We start from the raw sequence: 24,508 nt of genomic DNA on the forward strand, positions 1-24,508 counted from the left end.
GATCCGCTCTCTTTGGGGTAGTTGGGGGGGGGGGGGGTTAATTCTGAAAAATTAGAAAAAATGAAATATTTTTAACTTACGAACGGGTGATCGGATCTCAATGAAATTTGATATTTAGAAAGGAATCGTGTCTCAAAGCTTTTATTTTAAATTCCGACCGGATCTGGTGACATTGGGGGGAGTTTGGGATGGGGGAACCTAAAATCATGGAAAACGCTCAGATTGGAGGGATCGGGATGAAACTTGGTGGTAAAAATAAGCAGAAGTCTTAGATACGTTATTTACATAATTGGAACGGATCCGCTCTATTGGGGGGGGGGGAGTTAATTCTGAAAAATTAGAAAAAATGAGGTATTTTTAACTTACGAAGGAGTGATCGGATCTTCATGAAACTTCATATTTAGAAGGACCTCGTAACTCAGATCTCTTATTTTAAATCTTAACCGTATTCAGCGTCATTGGGGGGGGGGAAGTTGGGGGGACCGGAAATCTTAGAAAATAGTTCAAGCGGAGAGATCAGGATGAAACCGGATGGGAAGAATAAAAACCTGTCTAAGATACGTGACTGACATAACCGGACCGGATATGCTATCTTTGGTGGAGTTGGGGGGGGGGGGGGTAATTTTGAAAAACGAGGTTTTTGTAACTTACGAAAGGGTGACCAGATCTTAATGAAATTTGATATTTAGAAGGATTCTTGTGCTTTAACTTTAAATTCCGACCAGATCTTCTGACATTGGGGGGATTTGGAGGGGGATACCGGAATTCTTGGAAAACGTGAAAATTGGAGTATTTTTATCTTACGAATAGGTGATCGGATCTTAATGAAATTTCATATTTAGAAGGAATCCATGTCTCAGAGCTCTTATTTCAAATCCCGACCAGATCTTTTTGACATTGGGGGGAGTTGGAGGGGGAAATCTTGGAAAATACTTGGAGTGGAGGAATCGGGATGAAGCTTGGTGGATAGAATAAGCAAATGTCCTTGATACGTGATTGACGTAACCGTACTTTATTCGCTCTCTTTGGGGGAGTTGGGTTGAGGGGTTCAGTGATTTGGTGAGTTTGGTGCTTCTGGACGTGCTAGGACGATGATAATAGGTAGGCGTGTCAGGGAGCTGCGCAAATTGACTTGATAAAGTCGTTTTCCCAGATTCGACCATCTGGGGGCTAAAGGGAGAGGGAAAATTAGAAAAAAATAGTTATATATAACTTACGAGTGGGTGATCGGATCTTAATGAATTTTGATATTTAGAAGGACATCGTGACTCAGAGCTCTTATTTTAAATCCTGACCGACATTAAGCCTCTGAGTTTCCTTTTAAATCAATCTATTGATTCTTAGAATTTTGTTAGAGCTCATACCATATGAGCTCTTGGCTCTTCTTGCCTCGTCACAAGTGCCATATGAGCTCTTACCTCTTGTTTGTATAGAAAACACATGGTTAGGTTAGTCTCCAAATGTTTCAAAGGAAAAATGACAAAGTAGCAATCCTTTGTTCCTTCTTTTTTAATAAAGAAAACACATGGTTAGGTTAGTCTCCAAATGTTCTAAAGGAAAAATGACAAAGTAGCAATCCTTTGTTTCTTCTTTTTATATAGAAAAAAACATGGTTAGGTTAGTCTCCAAATGTTTCAAAGGAAAAATGAAAAAGTAGCAATCCTTTGTTTCTTCTTTTTTTATATAGAAAACACATGGTTAGGATAGTCTCCAAATGTTTCAAAGGAAAAATGACAAAGTAGCAATCCTTTGTTTCTTCTTTTTTATATAGAAAACACATAGTTAGGTTAGTCTCCAAATGTTTCAAAGGAAAAATGACAAAGTAGCAATCCTTTGTTCCTTCTTTTTTATAGAAAACACATGGTTAGGTTAGTTCTCCAAATGTTTCAAAGGAAAAATGACAAAGTAGCAATCCTTTGTTCCTTCTTTTTTTATAGAAAACACATGGTTAGGTTAGTCTCCAAATGTTTCAAAGGAAAAATGACAAAGTAGCAATCCTTTGTTCCTTCTTTTTTTATTTAGAAAACACATGGTTAGGTTAGTCTCCAAATGTTTCAAAGGAAAAATGACAAAGTAGCAATCCTTTGTTTCTTCTTTTTTTTATAGAAAACACATAGTTAGGTTAGTCTCCAAATGTTTCAAAGGAAAAATGACAAAGTAGCAATCCTTTGTTTCTTCTTTTTATATAGAAAACACATGGTTAGGTTATGTCCAAATGTTTCAAAGGAAAAATGACAAAGTAGCAATCCTTTGTTCCTTCTTTTTTTATATAGAAAACACATGGTTAGGTTAGTCTCCAAATGTTTCAAAGGAAAAATGACAAAGTAGCAATCCTTTGTTCCTTCTTTTTTTATTTAGAAAACACATGGTTAGGTTAGTGTCCAAATGTTTCAAAGGAAAAATGACAAAGTAGCAATCCTTTGTTCCTTCTTTTTTTGTATAGAAAACACATGGTTAGGTTAGTCTCCAAATGTTTCAAAGGAAAAATGACAAAGTAGCAATCCTTTGTTCCTTCTTTTTTTATATAGAAAACACATGGTTAGGTTAGTCTCCAAATGTTTCAAAGGAAAAATGACAAAGTAGCAATCCTTTGTTCCTTCTTTTTTTATATAGAAAACACATGGTTAGGTTAGTCTCCAAATGTTTCAAAGGAAAAATGACAAAGTAGCAATCCTTTGTTCCTTCTTTTTTTATTTAGAAAACACATGGTTAGGTTAGTGTCCAAATGTTTCAAAGGAAAAATGACAAAGTAGCAATCCTTTGTTCCTTCTTTTTTTTATAGAAAACACATGGTTAGGTTAGTCTCCAAATGTTTCAAAGGAAAAATGACAAAGTAGCAATCCTTTGTTCCTTCTTTTTTTATATAGAAAACACATGGTTAGGTTAGTGTCCAAATGTTTCAAAGGAAAAATGACAAAGTAGCAATCCTTTGTTCCTTCTTTTTTTATATAGAAAACACATGGTTAGGTTAGTCTCCAAATGTTTCAAAGGAAAAATGACAAAGTAGCAATCCTTTGTTCCTTCTTTTTTTATTTAGAAAACACATGGTTAGGTTAGTGTCCAAATGTTTCAAAGGAAAAATGAAAAAGTAGCAATCCTTTGTTCCTTCTTTTTTTGTATAGAAAACACATGGTTAGGTTAGTCTCCAAATGTTTCAAAGGAAAAATGACAAAGTAGCAATCCTTTGTTCCTTCTTTTTTTTATATAGAAAACACATGGTTAGGTTAGTGTCCAAATGTTTTAAAGGAAAAATGACAAAGTAGTAATCCTCTGTTCCTTCTTTTTTATTTAGAAAACACATGGTTAGGTTAGTGTCCAAATGTTTTAAAGGAAAATTGACAAAGTAGCAATCCTTTGTTCCTTCTTTTTTTATTTAGAAAACACATGGTTAGGTTAGTGTCCAAATGTTTCAAAGGAAAAATGACAAAGTAGCAATCCTTTGTTCCTTCTTTTTTTTTATAGAAAACACATGGTTAGGTTAGTCTCCAAATGTTTCAAAGGAAAAATGACAAAGTAGCAATCCTTTGTTCCTTCTTTTTTTATTTAGAAAACACATGGTTAGGTTAGTGTCCAAATGTTTCAAAGGAAAAATGACAAAGTAGCAATCCTTTGTTCCTTCTTTTTTTTATATAGAAAACACATGGTTAGGTTAGTCTCCAAATGTTTCAAAGGAAAAATGACAAAGTAGCAATCCTTTGTTCCTTCTTTTTTTATTTAGAAAACACATGGTTAGGTTAGTGTCCAAATGTTTCAAAGGAAAAATGACAAAGTAGCAATCCTTTGTTCCTTCTTTTTTTTATAGAAAACACATGGTTAGGTTAGTGTCCAAATGTTTCAAAGGAAAAATGACAAAGTAGCAATCCTTTGTTCCTTCTTTTTTTATTTAGAAAACACATGGTTAGGTTAGTGTCCAAATGTTTCAAAGGAAAAATGACAAAGTAGCAATCCTTTGTTCCTTCTTTTTTTATATAGAAAACACATGGTTAGGTTAGTCTCCAAATGTTTCAAAGGAAAAATGACAAAGTAGCAATCCTTTGTTCCTTCTTTTTTTATTTAGAAAACACATGGTTAGGTTAGTCTCCAAATGTTTCAAAGGAAAAATGACAAAGTAGCAATCCTTTGTTCCTTCTTTTTTATAGAAAACACATGGTTAGGTTAGTTCTCCAAATGTTTCAAAGGAAAAATGACAAAGTAGCAATCCTTTGTTCCTTCTTTTTTTATAGAAAACACATGGTTAGGTTAGTCTCCAAATGTTTCAAAGGAAAAATGACAAAGTAGCAATCCTTTGTTCCTTCTTTTTTTATTTAGAAAACACATGGTTAGGTTAGTGTCCAAATGTTTCAAAGGAAAAATGAAAAAGTAGCAATCCTTTGTTCATTCTTTTTTTTGTATAGAAAACACATGGTTAGGTTAGTCTCCAAATGTTTCAAAGGAAAAATGACAAAGTAGCAATCCTTTGTTTCTTCTTTTTATATAGAAAACACATGGTTAGGTTATTCTCCAAATGTTTCAAAGGAAAAATGACAAAGTAGAAATCCTTTGTTCCTTCTTTTTTTATATAGAAAACACATGGTTAGGTTAGTCTCCAAATGTTTTAAGGAAAAATGACAAAGTAGCAATCCTTTGTTCCTTCTTTTTTTATTTAGAAAATACATGGTTAGGTTAGTGTCCAAATGTTTCAAAGGAAAAATGACAAAGTAGCAATCCTTTGTTCCTTCTTTTTTTGTATAGAAAACACATGGTTAGGTTAGTCTCCAAATGTTTCAAAGGAAAAATGACAAAGTAGCAATCCTTTGTTCCTTCTTTTTTTATATAGAAAACACATGGTTAGGTTAGTGTCCAAATGTTTCAAAGGAAAAATGACAAAGTAGCAATCCTTTGTTCCTTCTTTTTTTATATAGAAAACACATGGTTAGGTTAGTCTCCAAATGTTTCAAAGGAAAAATGACAAAGTAGCAATCCTTTGTTCCTTCTTTTTTTATTTAGAAAACACATGGTTAGGTTAGTGTCCAAATGTTTCAAAGGAAAAATGACAAAGTAGCAATCCTTTGTTCCTTCTTTTTTTTATAGAAAACACATGGTTAGGTTAGTCTCCAAATGTTTCAAAGGAAAAATGACAAAGTAGCAATCCTTTGTTCCTTCTTTTTTTATATAGAAAACACATGGTTAGGTTAGTGTCCAAATGTTTTAAAGGAAAAATGACAAAGTAGTAATCCTCTGTTCCTTCTTTTTTATTTAGAAAACACATGGTTAGGTTAGTGTCCAAATGTTTTAAAGGAAAATTGACAAAGTAGCAATCCTTTGTTCCTTCTTTTTTTATTTAGAAAACACATGGTTAGGTTAGTGTCCAAATGTTTCAAAGGAAAAATGACAAAGTAGCAATCCTTTGTTCCTTCTTTTTTTTTATAGAAAACACATGGTTAGGTTAGTCTCCAAATGTTTCAAAGGAAAAATGACAAAGTAGCAATCCTTTGTTCCTTCTTTTTTTATTTAGAAAACACATGGTTAGGTTAGTGTCCAAATGTTTCAAAGGAAAAATGACAAAGTAGCAATCCTTTGTTCCTTCTTTTTTTTATATAGAAAACACATGGTTAGGTTAGTCTCCAAATGTTTCAAAGGAAAAATGACAAAGTAGCAATCCTTTGTTCCTTCTTTTTTTATTTAGAAAACACATGGTTAGGTTAGTGTCCAAATGTTTCAAAGGAAAAATGACAAAGTAGCAATCCTTTGTTCCTTCTTTTTTTTATAGAAAACACATGGTTAGGTTAGTCTCCAAATGTTTCAAAGGAAAAATGACAAAGTAGCAATCCTTTGTTCCTTCTTTTTTTTATTTAGAAAACACATGGTTAGGTTAGTGTCCAAATGTTTCAAAGGAAAAATGACAAAGTAGCAATCCTTTGTTCCTTCTTTTTTTATATAGAAAACACATGGTTAGGTTAGTCTCCAAATGTTTCAAAGGAAAAATGACAAAGTAGCAATCCTTTGTTCCTTCTTTTTTTATTTAGAAAACACATGGTTAGGTTAGTCTCCAAATGTTTCAAAGGAAAAATGACAAAGTAGCAATCCTTTGTTCCTTCTTTTTTATAGAAAACACATGGTTAGGTTAGTCTCCAAATGTTTCAAAGGAAAAATGACAAAGTAGCAATCCTTTGTTCCTTCTTTTTTTATAGAAAACACATGGTTAGGTTAGTCTCCAAATGTTTCAAAGGAAAAATGACAAAGTAGCAATCCTTTGTTCCTTCTTTTTTTTATTTAGAAAACACATGGTTAGGTTAGTGTCCAAATGTTTCAAAGGAAAAATGACAAAGTAGCAATCCTTTGTTCCTTCTTTTTTTTATAGAAAACACATGGTTAGGTTAGTCTCCAAATGTTTCAAAGGAAAAATGACAAAGTAGCAATCCTTTGTTCCTTCTTTTTTATAGAAAACACATGGTTAGGTTAGTCTCCAAATGTTTCAAAGGAAAAATGACAAAGTAGCAATCCTTTGTTCCTTCTTTTTTTATATAGAAAACACATGGTTAGGTTAGTCTCCAAATGTTTCAAAGGAAAAATGACAAAGTAGCAATCCTTTGTTCCTTCTTTTTTTATAGAAAACACATGGTTAGGTTAGTGTCCAAATGTTTCAAAGGAAAAATGACAAAGTAGCAATCCTTTGTTCCTTCTTTTTTTTATAGAAAACACATGGTTAGGTTAGTCTCCAAATGTTTCAAAGGAAAAATGACAAAGTAGCAATCCTTTGTTCCTTCTTTTTTTTTATATAAAAACACATGGTTAGGTTAGTGTCCAAATGTTTCAAAGGAAAAATGACAAAGTAGCAATCCTTTGTTCCTTCTTTTTTTATATAGAAAACACATGGTTAGGTTAGTCTCCAAATGTTTCAAAGGAAAAATGACAAAGTAGCAATCCTTTGTTCCTTCTTTTTTTATTTAGAAAACACATGGTTAGGTTAGTGTCCAAATGTTTCAAAGGAAAAATGACAAAGTAGCAATCCTTTGTTCCTTCTTTTTTTTATAGAAAACACATGGTTAGGTTAGTCTCCAAATGTTTCAAAGGAAAAATGACAAAGTAGCAATCCTTTGTTCCTTCTTTTTTTATATAGAAAACACATGGTTAGGTTAGTGTCCAAATGTTTCAAAGGAAAAATGACAAAGTAGCAATCCTTTGTTCCTTCTTTTTTATTTAGAAAACACATGGTTAGGTTAGTGTCCAAATGTTTTAAAGGAAAATTGACAAAGTAGCAATCCTTTGTTCCTTCTTTTTTTATTTAGAAAACACATGGTTAGGTTAGTGTCCAAATGTTTCAAAGGAAAAATGACAAAGTAGCAATCCTTTGTTCCTTCTTTTTTTATTAGAAAACACATGGTTAGGTTAGTCTCCAAATGTTTCAAAGGAAAAATGACAAAGTAGCAATCCTTTGTTCCTTCTTTTTTTATTTAGAAAACACATGGTTAGGTTAGTGTCCAAATGTTTCAAAGGAAAAATGACAAAGTAGCAATCCTTTGTTCCTTCTTTTTTTTATATAGAAAACACATGGTTAGGTTAGTCTCCAAATGTTTTAAAGGAAAAATGACAAAGTAGCAATCCTTTGTTCCTTCTTTTTTTATTTAGAAAACACATGGTTAGGTTAGTGTCCAAATGTTTCAAAGGAAAAATGAAAAAGTAGCAATCCTTTGTTCCTTCTTTTTTGTATAGAAAACACATGGTTAGGTTAGTCTCCAAATGTTTCAAAGGAAAAATGACAAAGTAGCAATCCTTTGTTCCTTCTTTTTTTTATTTAGAAAACACATGGTTAGGTTAGTGTCCAAATGTTTCAAAGGAAAAATGACAAAGTAGCAATCCTTTGTTCCTTCTTTTTTTATATAGAAAACACATGGTTAGGTTAGTCTCCAAATGTTTCAAAGGAAAAATGACAAAGTAGCAATCCTTTGTTCCTTCTTTTTTTTTATAGAAAACACATGGTTAGGTTAGTCTCCAAATGTTTCAAAGGAAAAATGACAAAGTAGCAATCCTTTGTTCCTTCTTTTTTTATTTAGAAAACACATGGTTAGGTTAGTCTCCAAATGTTTCAAAGGAAAAATGACAAAGTAGCAATCCTTTGTTCCTTCTTTTTTTATTTAGAAAACACATGGTTAGGTTAGTGTCCAAATGTTTCAAAGGAAAAATGACAAAGTAGCAATCCTTTGTTCCTTCTTTTTTTTATAGAAAACACATGGTTAGGTTAGTCTCCAAATGTTTCAAAGGAAAAATGACAAAGTAGCAATCCTTTGTTCCTTCTTTTTTTTATATAGAAAACACATGGTTAGGTTAGTGTCCAAATGTTTTAAAGGAAAAATGACAAAGTAGTAATCCTCTGTTCCTTCTTTTTTATTTAGAAAACACATGGTTAGGTTAGTCTCCAAATGTTTCAAAGGAAAAATGACAAAGTAGCAATCCTTTGTTCCTTCTTTTTTTTTTATAGAAAACACATGGTTAGGTTAGTCTCCAAATGTTTCAAAGGAAAAATGACAAAGTAGCAATCCTTTGTTCCTTCTTTTTTTATTTAGAAAACACATGGTTAGGTTAGTGTCCAAATGTTTCAAAGGAAAAATGACAAAGTAGCAATCCTTTGTTCCTTCTTTTTTTATATAGAAAACACATGGTTAGGTTAGTCTCCAAATGTTTCAAAGGAAAAATGACAAAGTAGCAATCCTTTGTTCCTTCTTTTTTTATTTAGAAAACACATGGTTAGGTTAGTGTCCAAATGTTTCAAAGGAAAAATGACAAAGTAGCAATCCTTTGTTCCTTCTTTTTTTTATAGAAAACACATGGTTAGGTTAGTCTCCAAATGTTTCAAAGGAAAAATGACAAAGTAGCAATCCTTTGTTCCTTCTTTTTTTTATTTAGAAAACACATGGTTAGGTTAGTGTCCAAATGTTTCAAAGGAAAAATGACAAAGTAGCAATCCTTTGTTCCTTCTTTTTTTGTATAGAAAACACATGGTTAGGTTAGTCTCCAAATGTTTCAAAGGAAAAATGACAAAGTAGCAATCCTTTGTTCCTTCTTTTTTATAGAAAACACATGGTTAGGTTAGTGTCTCCAAATGTTTCAAAGGAAAAATGACAAAGTAGCAATCCTTTGTTCCTTCTTTTTTTATAGAAAACACATGGTTAGGTTAGTCTCCAAATGTTTCAAAGGAAAAATGACAAAGTAGCAATCCTTTGTTCCTTCTTTTTTTATTTAGAAAACACATGGTTAGGTTAGTGTCCAAATGTTTCAAAGGAAAAATGACAAAGTAGCAATCCTTTGTTCCTTCTTTTTTTATATAGAAAACACATGGTTAGGTTAGTCTCCAAATGTTTCAAAGGAAAAATGACAAAGTAGCAATCCTTTGTTCCTTCTTTTTTTATAGAAAACACATGGTTAGGTTAGTGTCTCCAAATGTTTCAAAGGAAAAATGACAAAGTAGCAATCCTTTGTTCCTTCTTTTTTTATATAGAAAACACATGGTTAGGTTAGTCTCCAAATGTTTCAAAGGAAAAATGACAAAGTAGCAATCCTTTGTTCCTTCTTTTTTTATTTAGAAAACACATGGTTAGGTTAGTGTCCAAATGTTTCAAAGGAAAAATGACAAAGTAGCAATCCTTTGTTCCTTCTTTTTTTTATAGAAAACACATGGTTAGGTTAGTCTCCAAATGTTTCAAAGGAAAAATGACAAAGTAGCAATCCTTTGTTCCTTCTTTTTTTATATAGAAAACACATGGTTAGGTTAGTGTCCAAATGTTTCAAAGGAAAAATGACAAAGTAGCAATCCTTTGTTCCTTCTTTTTTTATATAGAAAACACATGGTTAGGTTAGTCTCCAAATGTTTCAAAGGAAAAATGACAAAGTAGCAATCCTTTGTTCCTTCTTTTTTTATTTAGAAAACACATGGTTAGGTTAGTGTCCAAATGTTTCAAAGGAAAAATGACAAAGTAGCAATCCTTTGTTCCTTCTTTTTTTTATAGAAAACACATGGTTAGGTTAGTCTCCAAATGTTTCAAAGGAAAAATGACAAAGTAGCAATCCTTTGTTCCTTCTTTTTTTATATAGAAAACACATGGTTAGGTTAGTGTCCAAATGTTTCAAAGGAAAAATGACAAAGTAGCAATCCTTTGTTCCTTCTTTTTTTTTAGAAAACACATGGTTAGGTTAGTCTCCAAATGTTTCAAAGGAAAAATGACAAAGTAGCAATCCTTTGTTCCTTCTTTTTTTTATTTAGAAAACACATGGTTAGGTTAGTGTCCAAATGTTTCAAAGGAAAAATGACAAAGTAGCAATCCTTTGTTCCTTCTTTTTTTTTATAGAAAACACATGGTTAGGTTAGTCTCCAAATGTTTCAAAGGAAAAATGACAAAGTAGCAATCCTTTGTTCCTTCTTTTTTTATTTAGAAAACACATGGTTAGGTTAGTCTCCAAATGTTTCAAAGGAAAAATGACAAAGTAGCAATCCTTTGTTCCTTCTTTTTTTATATAGAAAACACATGGTTAGGTTAGTCTCCAAATGTTTCAAAGGAAAAATGACAAAGTAGCAATCCTTTGTTCCTTCTTTTTTTATTTAGAAAACACATGGTTAGGTTAGTGTCCAAATGTTTCAAAGGAAAAATGACAAAGTAGCAATCCTTTGTTCCTTCTTTTTTTTATAGAAAACACATGGTTAGGTTAGTCTCCAAATGTTTCAAAGGAAAAATGACAAAGTAGCAATCCTTTGTTCCTTCTTTTTTTTATTTAGAAAACACATGGTTAGGTTAGTGTCCAAATGTTTCAAAGGAAAAATGACAAAGTAGCAATCCTTTGTTCCTTCTTTTTTTATATAGAAAACACATGGTTAGGTTAGTCTCCAAATGTTTTAAAGGAAAAATGACAAAGTAGCAATCCTTTGTTCCTTCTTTTTTTATTTAGAAAACACATGGTTAGGTTAGTCTCCAAATGTTTCAAAGGAAAAATGACAAAGTAGCAATCCTTTGTTCCTTCTTTTTTATAGAAAACACATGGTTAGGTTAGTTCTCCAAATGTTTCAAAGGAAAAATGACAAAGTAGCAATCCTTTGTTCCTTCTTTTCTTATATAGAAAACACATGGTTAGGTTAGTCTCCAAATGTTTTAAAGGAAAAATGACAAAGTAGCAATCCTTTGTTCCTTCTTTTTTTATTTAGAAAACACATGGTTAGGTTAGTGTCCAAATGTTTCAAAGGAAAAATGAAAAAGTAGCAATCCTTTGTTCCTTCTTTTTTTGTATAGAAAACACATGGTTAGGTTAGTCTCCAAATGTTTCAAAGGAAAAATGACAAAGTAGCAATCCTTTGTTCCTTCTTTTTTTATATAGAAAACACATGGTTAGGTTAGTTCTCCAAATGTTTCAAAGGAAAAATGACAAAGTAGCAATCCTTTGTTCCTTCTTTTTTTATATAGAAAACACATGGTTAGGTTAGTCTCCAAATGTTTCAAAGGAAAAATGACAAAGTAGCAATCCTTTGTTCCTTCTTTTTTTATAGAAAACACATGGTTAGGTTAGTGTCCAAATGTTTCAAAGGAAAAATGACAAAGTAGCAATCCTTTGTTCCTTCTTTTTTTTATAGAAAACACATGGTTAGGTTAGTCTCCAAATGTTTCAAAGGAAAAATGACAAAGTAGCAATCCTTTGTTCCTTCTTTTTTTTATATAGAAAACACATGGTTAGGTTAGTGTCCAAATGTTTCAAAGGAAAAATGACAAAGTAGCAATCCTTTGTTCCTTCTTTTTTTATATAGAAAACACATGGTTAGGTTAGTCTCCAAATGTTTCAAAGGAAAAATGACAAAGTAGCAATCCTTTGTTCCTTCTTTTTTTATTTAGAAAACACATGGTTAGGTTAGTGTCCAAATGTTTCAAAGGAAAAATGACAAAGTAGCAATCCTTTGTTCCTTCTTTTTTTTATAGAAAACACATGGTTAGGTTAGTCTCCAAATGTTTCAAAGGAAAAATGACAAAGTAGCAATCCTTTGTTCCTTCTTTTTTTATATAGAAAACACATGGTTAGGTTAGTGTCCAAATGTTTCAAAGGAAAAATGACAAAGTAGCAATCCTTTGTTCCTTCTTTTTTTTTAGAAAACACATGGTTAGGTTAGTGTCCAAATGTTTCAAAGGAAAAATGACAAAGTAGCAATCCTTTGTTCCTTCTTTTTTTATTTAGAAAACACATGGTTAGGTTAGTGTCCAAATGTTTCAAAGGAAAAATGACAAAGTAGCAATCCTTTGTTCCTTCTTTTTTTATTAGAAAACACATGGTTAGGTTAGTCTCCAAATGTTTCAAAGGAAAAATGACAAAGTAGCAATCCTTTGTTCCTTCTTTTTTTTATTTAGAAAACACATGGTTAGGTTAGTGTCCAAATGTTTCAAAGGAAAAATGACAAAGTAGCAATCCTTTGTTCCTTCTTTTTTTTATATAGAAAACACATGGTTAGGTTAGTCTCCAAATGTTTTAAAGGAAAAATGACAAAGTAGCAATCCTTTGTTCCTTCTTTTTTTATTTAGAAAACACATGGTTAGGTTAGTGTCCAAATGTTTCAAAGGAAAAATGACAAAGTAGCAATCCTTTGTTCCTTCTTTTTTTTTATAGAAAACACATGGTTAGGTTAGTCTCCAAATGTTTCAAAGGAAAAATGACAAAGTAGCAATCCTTTGTTCCTTCTTTTTTTTATTTAGAAAACACATGGTTAGGTTAGTGTCCAAATGTTTCAAAGGAAAAATGACAAAGTAGCAATCCTTTGTTCCTTCTTTTTTTATATAGAAAACACATGGTTAGGTTAGTCTCCAAATGTTTCAAAGGAAAAATGACAAAGTAGCAATCCTTTGTTCCTTCTTTTTTTTTTATAGAAAACACATGGTTAGGTTAGTCTCCAAATGTTTCAAAGGAAAAATGACAAAGTAGCAATCCTTTGTTCCTTCTTTTTTTATTTAGAAAACACATGGTTAGGTTAGTCTCCAAATGTTTCAAAGGAAAAATGACAAAGTAGCAATCCTTTGTTCCTTCTTTTTTTATTTAGAAAACACATGGTTAGGTTAGTCTCCAAATGTTTCAAAGGAAAAATGACAAAGTAGCAATCCTTTGTTCCTTCTTTTTTTTATAGAAAACACATGGTTAGGTTAGTCTCCAAATGTTTCAAAGGAAAAATGACAAAGTAGCAATCCTTTGTTCCTTCTTTTTTTTATATAGAAAACACATGGTTAGGTTAGTGTCCAAATGTTTTAAAGGAAAAATGACAAAGTAGTAATCCTCTGTTCCTTCTTTTTTATTTAGAAAACACATGGTTAGGTTAGTCTCCAAATGTTTCAAAGGAAAAATGACAAAGTAGCAATCCTTTGTTCCTTCTTTTTTTTATAGAAAACACATGGTTAGGTTAGTCTCCAAATGTTTCAAAGGAAAAATGACAAAGTAGCAATCCTTTGTTCCTTCTTTTTTTTATTTAGAAAACACATGGTTAGGTTAGTGTCCAAATGTTTCAAAGGAAAAATGACAAAGTAGCAATCCTTTGTTCCTTCTTTTTTTTATAGAAAACACATGGTTAGGTTAGTCTCCAAATGTTTTAAAGGAAAAATGACAAAGTAGCAATCCTTTGTTCCTTCTTTTTTTATTTAGAAAACACATGGTTAGGTTAGTGTCCAAATGTTTCAAAGGAAAAATGAAAAAGTAGCAATCCTTTGTTCCTTCTTTTTTTGTATAGAAAACACATGGTTAGGTTAGTCTCCAAATGTTTCAAAGGAAAAATGACAAAGTAGCAATCCTTTGTTCCTTCTTTTTTTTATTTAGAAAACACATGGTTAGGTTAGTGTCCAAATGTTTCAAAGGAAAAATGACAAAGTAGCAATCCTTTGTTCCTTCTTTTTTTGTATAGAAAACACATGGTTAGGTTAGTCTCCAAATGTTTCAAAGGAAAAATGACAAAGTAGCAATCCTTTGTTCCTTCTTTTTTTATATAGAAAACACATGGTTAGGTTAGTCTCCAAATGTTTCAAAGGAAAAATGACAAAGTAGCAATCCTTTGTTCCTTCTTTTTTTATATAGAAAACACATGGTTAGGTTAGTCTCCAAATGTTTCAAAGGAAAAATGACAAAGTAGCAATCCTTTGTTCCTTCTTTTTTTATTTAGAAAATACATGGTTAGGTTAGTGTCCAAATGTTTCAAAGGAAAAATGAAAAAGTAGCAATCCTTTGTTCCTTCTTTTTTTTGTATAGAAAACACATGGTTAGGTTAGTCTCCAAATGTTTCAAAGGAAAAATGACAAAGTAGCAATCCTTTGTTCCTTCTTTTTTTTATATTAGAAAACACATGGTTAGGTTAGTGTCCAAATGTTTCAAAGGAAAAATGACAAAGTAGCAATCCTTTGTTCCTTCTTTTTTTATAGAAAACACATGGTTAGGTTAGTCTCCAAATGTTTCAAAGGAAAAATGACAAAGTAGCAATCCTTTGTTCCTTCTTTTTTTATTTAGAAAACACATGGTTAGGTTAGTGTCCAAATGTTTCAAAGGAAAAATGACAAAGTAGCAATCCTTTGTTCCTTCTTTTTTTTTTATAGAAAACACATGGTTAGGTTAGTCTCCAAATGTTTCAAAGGAAAAATGACAAAGTAGCAATCCTTTGTTCCTTCTTTTTTTATTTAGAAAACACATGGTTAGGTTAGTGTCCAAATGTTTCAAAGGAAAAATGACAAAGTAGCAATCCTTTGTTCCTTCTTTTTTTTATATAGAAAACACATGGTTAGGTTAGTCTCCAAATGTTTCAAAGGAAAAATGACAAAGTAGCAATCCTTTGTTCCTTCTTTTTTTATTTAGAAAACACATGGTTAGGTTAGTGTCCAAATGTTTCAAAGGAAAAATGACAAAGTAGCAATCCTTTGTTCCTTCTTTTTTTTATAGAAAACACATGGTTAGGTTAGTCTCCAAATGTTTCAAAGGAAAAATGACAAAGTAGCAATCCTTTGTTCCTTCTTTTTTTATATAGAAAACACATGGTTAGGTTAGTGTCCAAATGTTTCAAAGGAAAAATGACAAAGTAGCAATCCTTTGTTCCTTCTTTTTTTATTTAGAAAACACATGGTTAGGTTAGTGTCCAAATGTTTCAAAGGAAAAATGACAAAGTAGCAATCCTTTGTTCCTTCTTTTTTTTATAGAAAACACATGGTTAGGTTAGTCTCCAAATGTTTCAAAGGAAAAATGACAAAGTAGCAATCCTTTGTTCCTTCTTTTTTTTATATAGAAAACACATGGTTAGGTTAGTGTCCAAATGTTTTAAAGGAAAAATGACAAAGTAGCAATCCTTTTCCTTCTTTTTTATTTAGAAAACACATGGTTAGGTTAGTCTCCAAATGTTTCAAAGGAAAAATGACAAAGTAGCAATCCTTTGTTCCTTCTTTTTTTATTTAGAAAACACATGGTTAGGTTAGTGTCCAAATGTTTCAAAGGAAAAATGACAAAGTAGCAATCCTTTGTTCCTTCTTTTTTATGTAGAAAACACATGGTTAGGTTAGTCTCCAAATGTTTCAAAGGAAAAATGACAAAGTAGCAATCCTTTGTTCCTTCTTTTTTTTATTTAGAAAACACATGGTTAGGTTAGTGTCCAAATGTTTCAAAGGAAAAATGACAAAGTAGCAATCCTTTGTTCCTTCTTTTTTTTATATAGAAAACACATGGTTAGGTTAGTCTCCAAATGTTTTAAAGGAAAAATGACAAAGTAGCAATCCTTTGTTCCTTCTTTTTTTATTTAGAAAACACATGGTTAGGTTAGTGTCCAAATGTTTCAAAGGAAAAATGAAAAAGTAGCAATCCTTTGTTCCTTCTTTTTTTGTATAGAAAACACATGGTTAGGTTAGTCTCCAAATGTTTCAAAGGAAAAATGACAAAGTAGCAATCCTTTGTTCCTTCTTTTTTTTATTTAGAAAACACATGGTTAGGTTAGTGTCCAAATGTTTCAAAGGAAAAATGACAAAGTAGCAATCCTTTGTTCCTTCTTTTTTTATATAGAAAACACATGGTTAGGTTAGTCTCCAAATGTTTCAAAGGAAAAATGACAAAGTAGCAATCCTTTGTTCCTTCTTTTTTTTTTAGAAAACACATGGTTAGGTTAGTCTCCAAATGTTTCAAAGGAAAAATGACAAAGTAGCAATCCTTTGTTCCTTCTTTTTTTATTTAGAAAACACATGGTTAGGTTAGTCTCCAAATGTTTCAAAGGAAAAATGACAAAGTAGCAATCCTTTGTTCCTTCTTTTTTTATTTAGAAAACACATGGTTAGGTTAGTGTCCAAATGTTTCAAAGGAAAAATGACAAAGTAGCAATCCTTTGTTCCTTCTTTTTTTGTATAGAAAACACATGGTTAGGTTAGTCTCCAAATGTTTCAAAGGAAAAATGACAAAGTAGCAATCCTTTGTTCCTTCTTTTTTTTATATAGAAAACACATGGTTAGGTTAGTGTCCAAATGTTTTAAAGGAAAAATGACAAAGTAGTAATCCTCTGTTCCTTCTTTTTTATTTAGAAAACACATGGTTAGGTTAGTGTCCAAATGTTTTAAAGGAAAATTGACAAAGTAGCAATCCTTTGTTCCTTCTTTTTTTTGTATAGAAAACACATGGTTAGGTTAGTCTCCAAATGTTTCAAAGGAAAAATGACAAAGTAGCAATCCTTTGTTCCTTCTTTTTTTTATTTAGAAAACACATGGTTAGGTTAGTGTCCAAATGTTTCAAAGGAAAAATGACAAAGTAGCAATCCTTTGTTCCTTCTTTTTTTTTATATAGAAAACACATGGTTAGGTTAGTGTCCAAATGTTTTAAAGGAAAAATTACAAAGTAGGTAATCCTCTGTTCCTTCTTTTTTTATTTAGAAAACACATGGTTAGGTTAGTGTCCAAATGTTTCAAAGGAAAAATGAAAAAGTAGCAATCCTTTGTTCCTTCTTTTTTTGTATAGAAAACACATGGTTAGGTTAGTCTCCAAATGTTTCAAAGGAAAAATGACAAAGTAGCAATCCTTTGTTCCTTCTTTTTTTTATTTAGAAAACACATGGTTAGGTTAGTGTCCAAATGTTTCAAAGGAAAAATGAAAAAGTAGCAATCCTTTGTTCCTTCTTTTTTTGTATAGAAAACACATGGTTAGGTTAGTCTCCAAATGTTTCAAAGGAAAAATGACAAAGTAGCAATCCTTTGTTCCTTCTTTTTTTTATATACAAAACACATGGTTAGGTTAGTCTCCAAATGTTTCAAAGGAAAAATGACAAAGTAGCAATCCTTTGTTCCTTCTTTTTTTATATAGAAAACACATGGTTAGGTTAGTCTCCAAATGTTTTAAAGGAAAAATGACAAAGTAGCAATCCTTTGTTCCTTCTTTTTTTATTTAGAAAACACATGGTTAGGTTAGTGTCCAAATGTTTCAAAGGAAAAATGAAAAAGTAGCAATCCTTTGTTCCTTCTTTTTTTTGTATAGAAAACACATGGTTAGGTTAGTCTCCAAATGTTTCAAAGGAAAAATGACAAAGTAGCAATCCTTTGTTCCTTCTTTTTTTTTATATAGAAAACACATGGTTAGGATAGTGTCCAAATGTTTTAAAGGAAAAATGACAAAGTAGTAATCCTCTGTTCCTTCTTTTTTATTTAGAAAACACATGGTTAGGTTAGTGTCCAAATGTTTTAAAGGAAAATTGACAAAGTAGCAATCCTTTGTTCCTTCTTTTTTTATTTAGAAAACACATGGTTAGGTTAGTGTCCAAATGTTTCAAAGGAAAAATGAAAAAGTAGCAATCCTTTGTTCCTTCTTTTTTTTTGTATAGAAAACACATGGTTAGGTTAGTCTCCAAATGTTTCAAAGGAAAAATGACAAAGTAGCAATCCTTTGTTCCTTCTTTTTTTTATTTAGAAAACACATGGTTAGGTTAGTGTCCAAATGTTTCAAAGGAAAAATGACAAAGTAGCAATCCTTTGTTCCTTCTTTTTTTTATATAGAAAACACATGGTTAGGTTAGTCTCCAAATGTTTTAAAGGAAAAATTACAAAGTGGTAATCCTCTGTTCCTTCTTTTTTTATTTAGAAAACACATGGTTAGGTTAGTGTCCAAATGTTTCAAAGGAAAAATGAAAAAGTAGCAATCCTTTGTTCCTTCTTTTTTTGTATAGAAAACACATGGTTAGGTTAGTCTCCAAATGTTTCAAAGGAAAAATGACAAAGTAGCAATCCTTTGTTCCTTCTTTTTTTTATTTAGAAAACACATGGTTAGGTTAGTGTCCAAATGTTTCAAAGGAAAAATGACAAAGTAGCAATCCTTTGTTCCTTCTTTTTTTATATAGAAAACACATGGTTAGGTTAGTCTCCAAATGTTTTAAAGGAAAAATTACAAAGTGGTAATCCTCTGTTCCTTCTTTTTTTATTTAGAAAACACATGGTTAGGTTAGTGTCCAAATGTTTCAAAGGAAAAATGAAAAAGTAGCAATCCTTTGTTTCTTCTTTTTTACATAGAAAACACATGGTTAGGTTAGTCTCCAAATGTTTCAAAGGAAAAATGACCAAGGAGCAACCTTTTGTTCCTTCTTTCTTATACAGACAGGAAATCGTAAAATAGTGCTTTAAAATTATGGTGAATCAACTACAGTCAGAGAAGGTAATTGAACATACTCGTAATTTTCTAGGTATATTGACACCTTCTTCAAACCAACAAGATATGCTTCAAAATTTGGCCAAATCATTTATTCAAAGAGGTGATACTGCATCTTTTGTCAAGGATGTACTAGCCCAGCCCGAAAAGCTGAAACAAATGATAGGAGCAAACTTCCATCCTGGTCTGATTGTTGATTGGTTAGCAACATTAGAACCCGAGATATTAACCAGCTCAATTGAACTTGAGCTTTTTTCAGAGGGTGAAGGAGAGCTCAAAAATTTGCAGTCATCATTGCTGACCCTAGTGGTACATAGATGCTCGTGGAAAACTATCAGGAAGGTTTTGGATCAGGCGTTGAAATCTGACAGGTGATTAAAACACATTTAGTTTGATTTAATTTTTATAATAAATGAGGATACAGCTTTAAATTAACCAGCTAATCTTTTGAAAATTTCCCAAAAATGGAAAAACGGAAAAGAAATACTTCTCTGGTAAAATTAAGTTATCTAAGTAATGGATGAACATGGGGAAATGAAAAAATGGTAAAATGTAGCCACAAAATTTATCCCTAGATTTTTAAAATTGAAACAAGAAAAGAAATTGCCCAATTCGTACAATTCGTCCGTGGAAAATGCGACAAACTTGTTAAGAAACGATTTTTGGCTTTCACTTTAACTAGTTTATTTTTTGTCAATTTTACAAGTGACTATATGTAGCAATTTTCTTTAAAATGAGTCATTAAACATCTATGATACTCTGATAGAGAAGAATGAGTAATTGAAAAATGTTGAGCAAAAGTAAAAACGTATAATAATACTAAGTTATTTACACATTATATTATATGTATGTATACATAGCGCGCAAGTTTTCTAAGTAAAGGTCAATAATACATCCAACCGATTCCTTCTTAGTCGTTTATCCAGCAACGCCTTTGAACTGCGAGTTAGGATCACACTCTTCTCTCAAAATGATTTTCTAGCCAGTATTTACTTGTAAAATGGCTTAGAAATCTAAAATGAGAAACAAACGTGGTTATCTTTACTCTTGCTTCTTTAACTTGCTCGCTTTTTCTTATGAATTTTGACGCTTAGAAATAAGAAGGGAAAAGACTGCTCACGGAAATAACGTTTTAAGGCAGAAAAGGGAAAATTTGACTAGAATCTATCAGAAGCTGTGCTAAAATGTCAGTATACGAATAAGTCTTATTTCTTTTGAATTTGTTTTACAGGTGTGGTTAGGTATTTACAGGTGCAGTGTTTCGCACAGGGCATGTTTTCTTAGGCATACTAGATACGACTAAACCTTTTTTTTTTACCCATAAAAGCTCTATTTCTCAGATTTTCTGCAAGTGAATGAAGTATTTAATGCGTTCGGAAAAATAAAAAAAAAATATCTGAAGACTTATGAACAAAATATCAAATTGAAAAATAAGGGAAAAAAAGGAGATAAGGGATTGTACCACCAATGAACTTGGTTACTTTGACTAGCTAAATGCTAGTTCGATTGAAACTTGCTTGCTTTCACTGGATGTTTTTTTTTGTAAAATATTTTAATTCTGTTTTCAAATCAAAGGTATCATATAACAATGGTGTCATATAAATTATCAAACAGTTCGTGCTAACGAACTGTAAGTAAGGAACGACCCGGCCCGAAACTCTAAAAAAACGGAATTTCGATACCAAGAGTTACTTCAAAAGCATCTGATTTTAAAATATACGTTTCATCAAGTTTAGTCTTACCCATCAAAAGTTACGAGCCTGAGAAAATGTTCTTTACTTTCAAAAAAGGGGGGAAATCCCTAAAATTCATAGAATCTTAACGAAAATCACACCATCAGATTCAGCGTATCAGAAAACACTACTGTAGAGGTTTCAAGCTCCTATCTGCGAAAATGTGGAATTTTGTATTATTTGCCAGAAGAAAGATCACGGATGCGTGTTTATTTGTTTTTTTGTTTGTTTTTTCCCTAGGGGCGATCGTATTGACCCATTGGTCCTAGAATATCACGAGCAGGCTCAATCGAACAGAAATTAAAACTTCTAGGTTCCTTTTTAAGTGACCAAAAAATCGGAGGGAAACTAGGCCCCCTCCCACGCTCATTTTTTCTCCAAAGTCACTGGATCAAAATTTTGAGATAGCAATTTTGTTCAGCATTGTCGAAAAATCTACTATGTCTTTGAGGACGACTTAATCCCCCACAGCCCCCGGGGGAAGGGTTGCAAGCTCTGAACTTTGCCCATTGTTTACATACAGTGTTGGTTATTGGGAAGTAAACAAACGTTTTCAAGGGGGATTGGTGGGGGGAGGGGTTACGTGCGAGGATCTTTCCATGGAGGAATGTTCCATGGGGAAGAGAATTTCCATGAAAGGGGCGCTAGATTTCCCAGCATTATTTAAAAAAAAAATAAAAAATTAAATTAAAAAAGAACAATTTTTTTCAACTAAAAGTAAAGAGCAACATTAAAACTTAAAACGAACAGAAATTATTACGTATATGAGCTCGCTTTTTACGCTAAAGTATTTTTAGTAATTTCGAAAGAGCTATTTATTCTAATTAAACGGGCTTTGCGATTCAGGGGTCATTCTTAAATAATCGGAACAAAATTCGAACTTCAGCATGAAGAGTGAGGTATTGACCCGGGGGGGGGGGGCTCTCATATACGTAATAATTTCTGTTCGTTTTTTTTTACAAATTTTTTTTATTTAATTAATGTGAGTAATCTGAATTTGAGGAAGACAAAACGGTTTTATGCTTGATATATATTTATATTTTCTCCTTTATTTGGGTATATTTCTATGTGTTCTTTTTTTCCTTTAGTGATTTAAATGTTATTCGTTTTTTATCTTCATTTGATAATTATCCACGCAGGAATGACCCTTTAATGGTGTTAGAGTTTTTGCAAGCATGTGTCACTTCCCCAAGACTTGTTCAAGGACGGGATAAGCACATACCCAAACATGCCAAAAGACGAGATTTTCTTAAATTAACACCAGAGCAAGTAAGTACTTTTGTGTTTCTTCTTGGCTACTACAAAATATATAACTATATATATATATATATATATATATATATATATATATATATATATATATATATATATATATATATATATATATATATATATATATATATATAATATATATAGATATATATATATATATATATATATATATATATATATATATATATATATATACATATATATATATATATATATATATATATATATATATATATATATATATATATATATATATATATATATATATATATATATATATATATATATATATATATGAAAAGATATATAATGAAAAAAGAAATTTCCAATGCCACAGCACAAACACATTAAAAAAAAAAGAAAAAAAAAAAAAAGGAAGACTGTTTTCCTACATTAATGATTAATATAGACCAGCACTTGAATGAGGCGTTAACCCTACTCATCCATACAATCACATAGGTCAAACAGCATAGCCACACACAATCAACCATAAAGAATAATCCATGGACAGGCAGTCATGTCGTCAATAAGTATAAGTCGTCATTTACCAAACAATAAAAACAGTAAAGACAAATAATTCAGAGGCAACAACCCAACATAAGGGCTCATCAGGAGAATACACACTTGCCTTTAGAGTTTCGGCACTTTAATTCTCTACCCAGGCAAGTGGTGTGCCTACCATAAATTACCTATAGTATCCCCGCGTTAGGTATCGCCCCCAAAATACATGCCTATGAAAAAAACAAGCAAATGTAAAACAACCAAGTAACACCAAAACAAGCTTATCTTACCTTAGTTCTGGCTCTCCTGTATTTAAGTTACCAATTCACAATCTATATCAATTATTCAATATATGTATATATATATATATATATATATATATATATATATATATATATATATATATATATATATATATATATATATATATATATATATATATATATATATATATATATATATATATATATATATATATATATATATGTATATAACGAAAAAAGAAATCGTCAATGCAACAGCACAAACACATTAAATAAAAAAAGAAAAAAAAAGAAAGGAGATAGAAGGAGAAAGGGAAAGGAAAACTGTTTTCCTAAATTAGTGATTAATATAGACCAGCACTTGAATATACATATATATATAAATAAATATATATATATATATATATATATATATATCAGGGATGAATATAGAGGGGGGCTTCCGGGCCCCTCCCCGAAATCTCATGATTTTTTCCCCATAATTTTCTGATAGTTGTCACAGAATAAGGGATAGTGGCTAATTACTGATCTAGACTTAATGTTTTAACCGTATTTGATGATATTTTGGCCTGTAATTTCCGGATTGGGTCACAATCACAATATTAATCCATTTTCTGCCAACCTTCTAACCCTCTTCCATTCAATCTGAGCTAACTGTTATCTTTTAAAGATCATCTCTTCGTGGGTGGTCCTTCTCTAGGGGATTAAGCGGTCATTCTTGCAATTAAACCCAGGCCTTTTCAGTTGATAGTCTAATCCAAGTGTTGCTAAAGATAGGACAAGTGTGAGAATATCGAAAAAAAAGTCTCTCCAGCTTTAATGTAAAAAACGACGTACTAGTGAGGTACTCGGAAAAAAAGTGGCAATAGTGATCAGCTGAACATTGCCGTTGGGACTGAAGCTTTGACTTCAACTCAAGAATCAGTACCTGATGCTGAGGTAGTGGCAGGCAAATGTGATGAAAAGAACATTGACGTTGAGCTTGACATTGGAACCTTTTCTGAAAGAAGAGTTTCGGTTTCTGATGAAATAAAATGTAATTTACTGAAAAGGCTTTTTAAACCAAACAGGGACTATTTTTTCCCGGTTTGTCACAGGCTCAAAAAGAAGGAAGTTTCAAGTTAGCTGGATGGATATATACCCTTGGTTTGTATTTTCTTCAGGGATAAAAGGGTGTTTCTGCAAATATTGGGCTTTGTTTCCTGGTAATGCAACTGGAAGGGGTCTCACCAACAATTACGGTGGCTTTTCATGGAGCCTCACGTGAAATGGAAAAACGTCCTAGGAGACTTTTCTAAATATTAGTTAAACTCATACCATAAAAACGCTGTTGTTTGGGGGAAATTTCTCTGGCAACAGTGAGTAGGCTAAAGTCATCTATAGTGGAAGTCTTGAATACTCAGAAAAGAGATGAAATAGAAATGAACAGAAAACGGTTTCGTCTCATCATAGAAATAATACCGTTGTATTGACGGCAAGGACTCGCACTGCATGGGACGAGGATTCGGGGAGATTGACCTTTGTAGACCCAGTAAAAAACGATGGAAATTTTAGGATCTTGCTACGCTATTGGATGGAAAACGATCCAGTCATGAAAGAGGTATTTGAGAAAGGTGTGGGCAATGCCCAGTACTGCAGCCCCAGAATTCAGAACGAACTAGTTGATATTTGTGGACAGCTTATTACTGCAAGTATTGTTGACCAAGTGAAATCAGCTCGTTTTTTCACCATCCTGGCGGACGAGACGACCGATATATCAAGGCAGGAACAGATGGTTCTAGGGATTCGAATTTTGGACACCGAAACTTTTCAGTTCAGGTAAGGGTTTGTCAAGTTTTCTGTTTTTGAAGACTTGCGAGGTGAAAGCCTCGGTCAATGTATCCTAAGTAGAATGGAGGAACTTGGTCTCGATATGAAACTATGCAGGGGACAAGGGTATGATGGGGCTACAAACATGAGTGGACATTTTTCAGGACCCCAGGCTTTTATCTCGAATAAATATCCACTCGCCAAGTATGTTCGCTGTGTCGCCCATTCCTTGAAATTGGTATTAACAGACTCGAGCAATATCCCTGATATAAAGCACTGTATGATGGTTATTCGTGAAGAAAG

At 31.9% G+C, this 24,508-nt stretch overlaps 1 protein-coding gene across 1 annotated transcript in view; it reads left to right on the top strand.

The window, feature by feature from the left end:
• Positions 1–24,508, top strand: part of LOC136032885 (integrator complex subunit 1-like) — a gene marked incomplete in the record, with an annotated part of 111,645 nt that overhangs the window by 74,483 nt on the left and 12,654 nt on the right. Inside the window, 2 exon segments of the mRNA XM_065713316.1 lie at positions 18,662–18,998; positions 21,500–21,629. Of these exon segments, the coding sequence (XP_065569388.1) occupies positions 18,662–18,998; positions 21,500–21,629 (467 nt within the window).

This window comes from Artemia franciscana, chromosome 11 (assembly GCF_032884065.1).
Source record: "Artemia franciscana chromosome 11, ASM3288406v1, whole genome shotgun sequence".
Classification (NCBI taxonomy): domain Eukaryota; kingdom Metazoa; phylum Arthropoda; class Branchiopoda; order Anostraca; family Artemiidae; genus Artemia; species Artemia franciscana.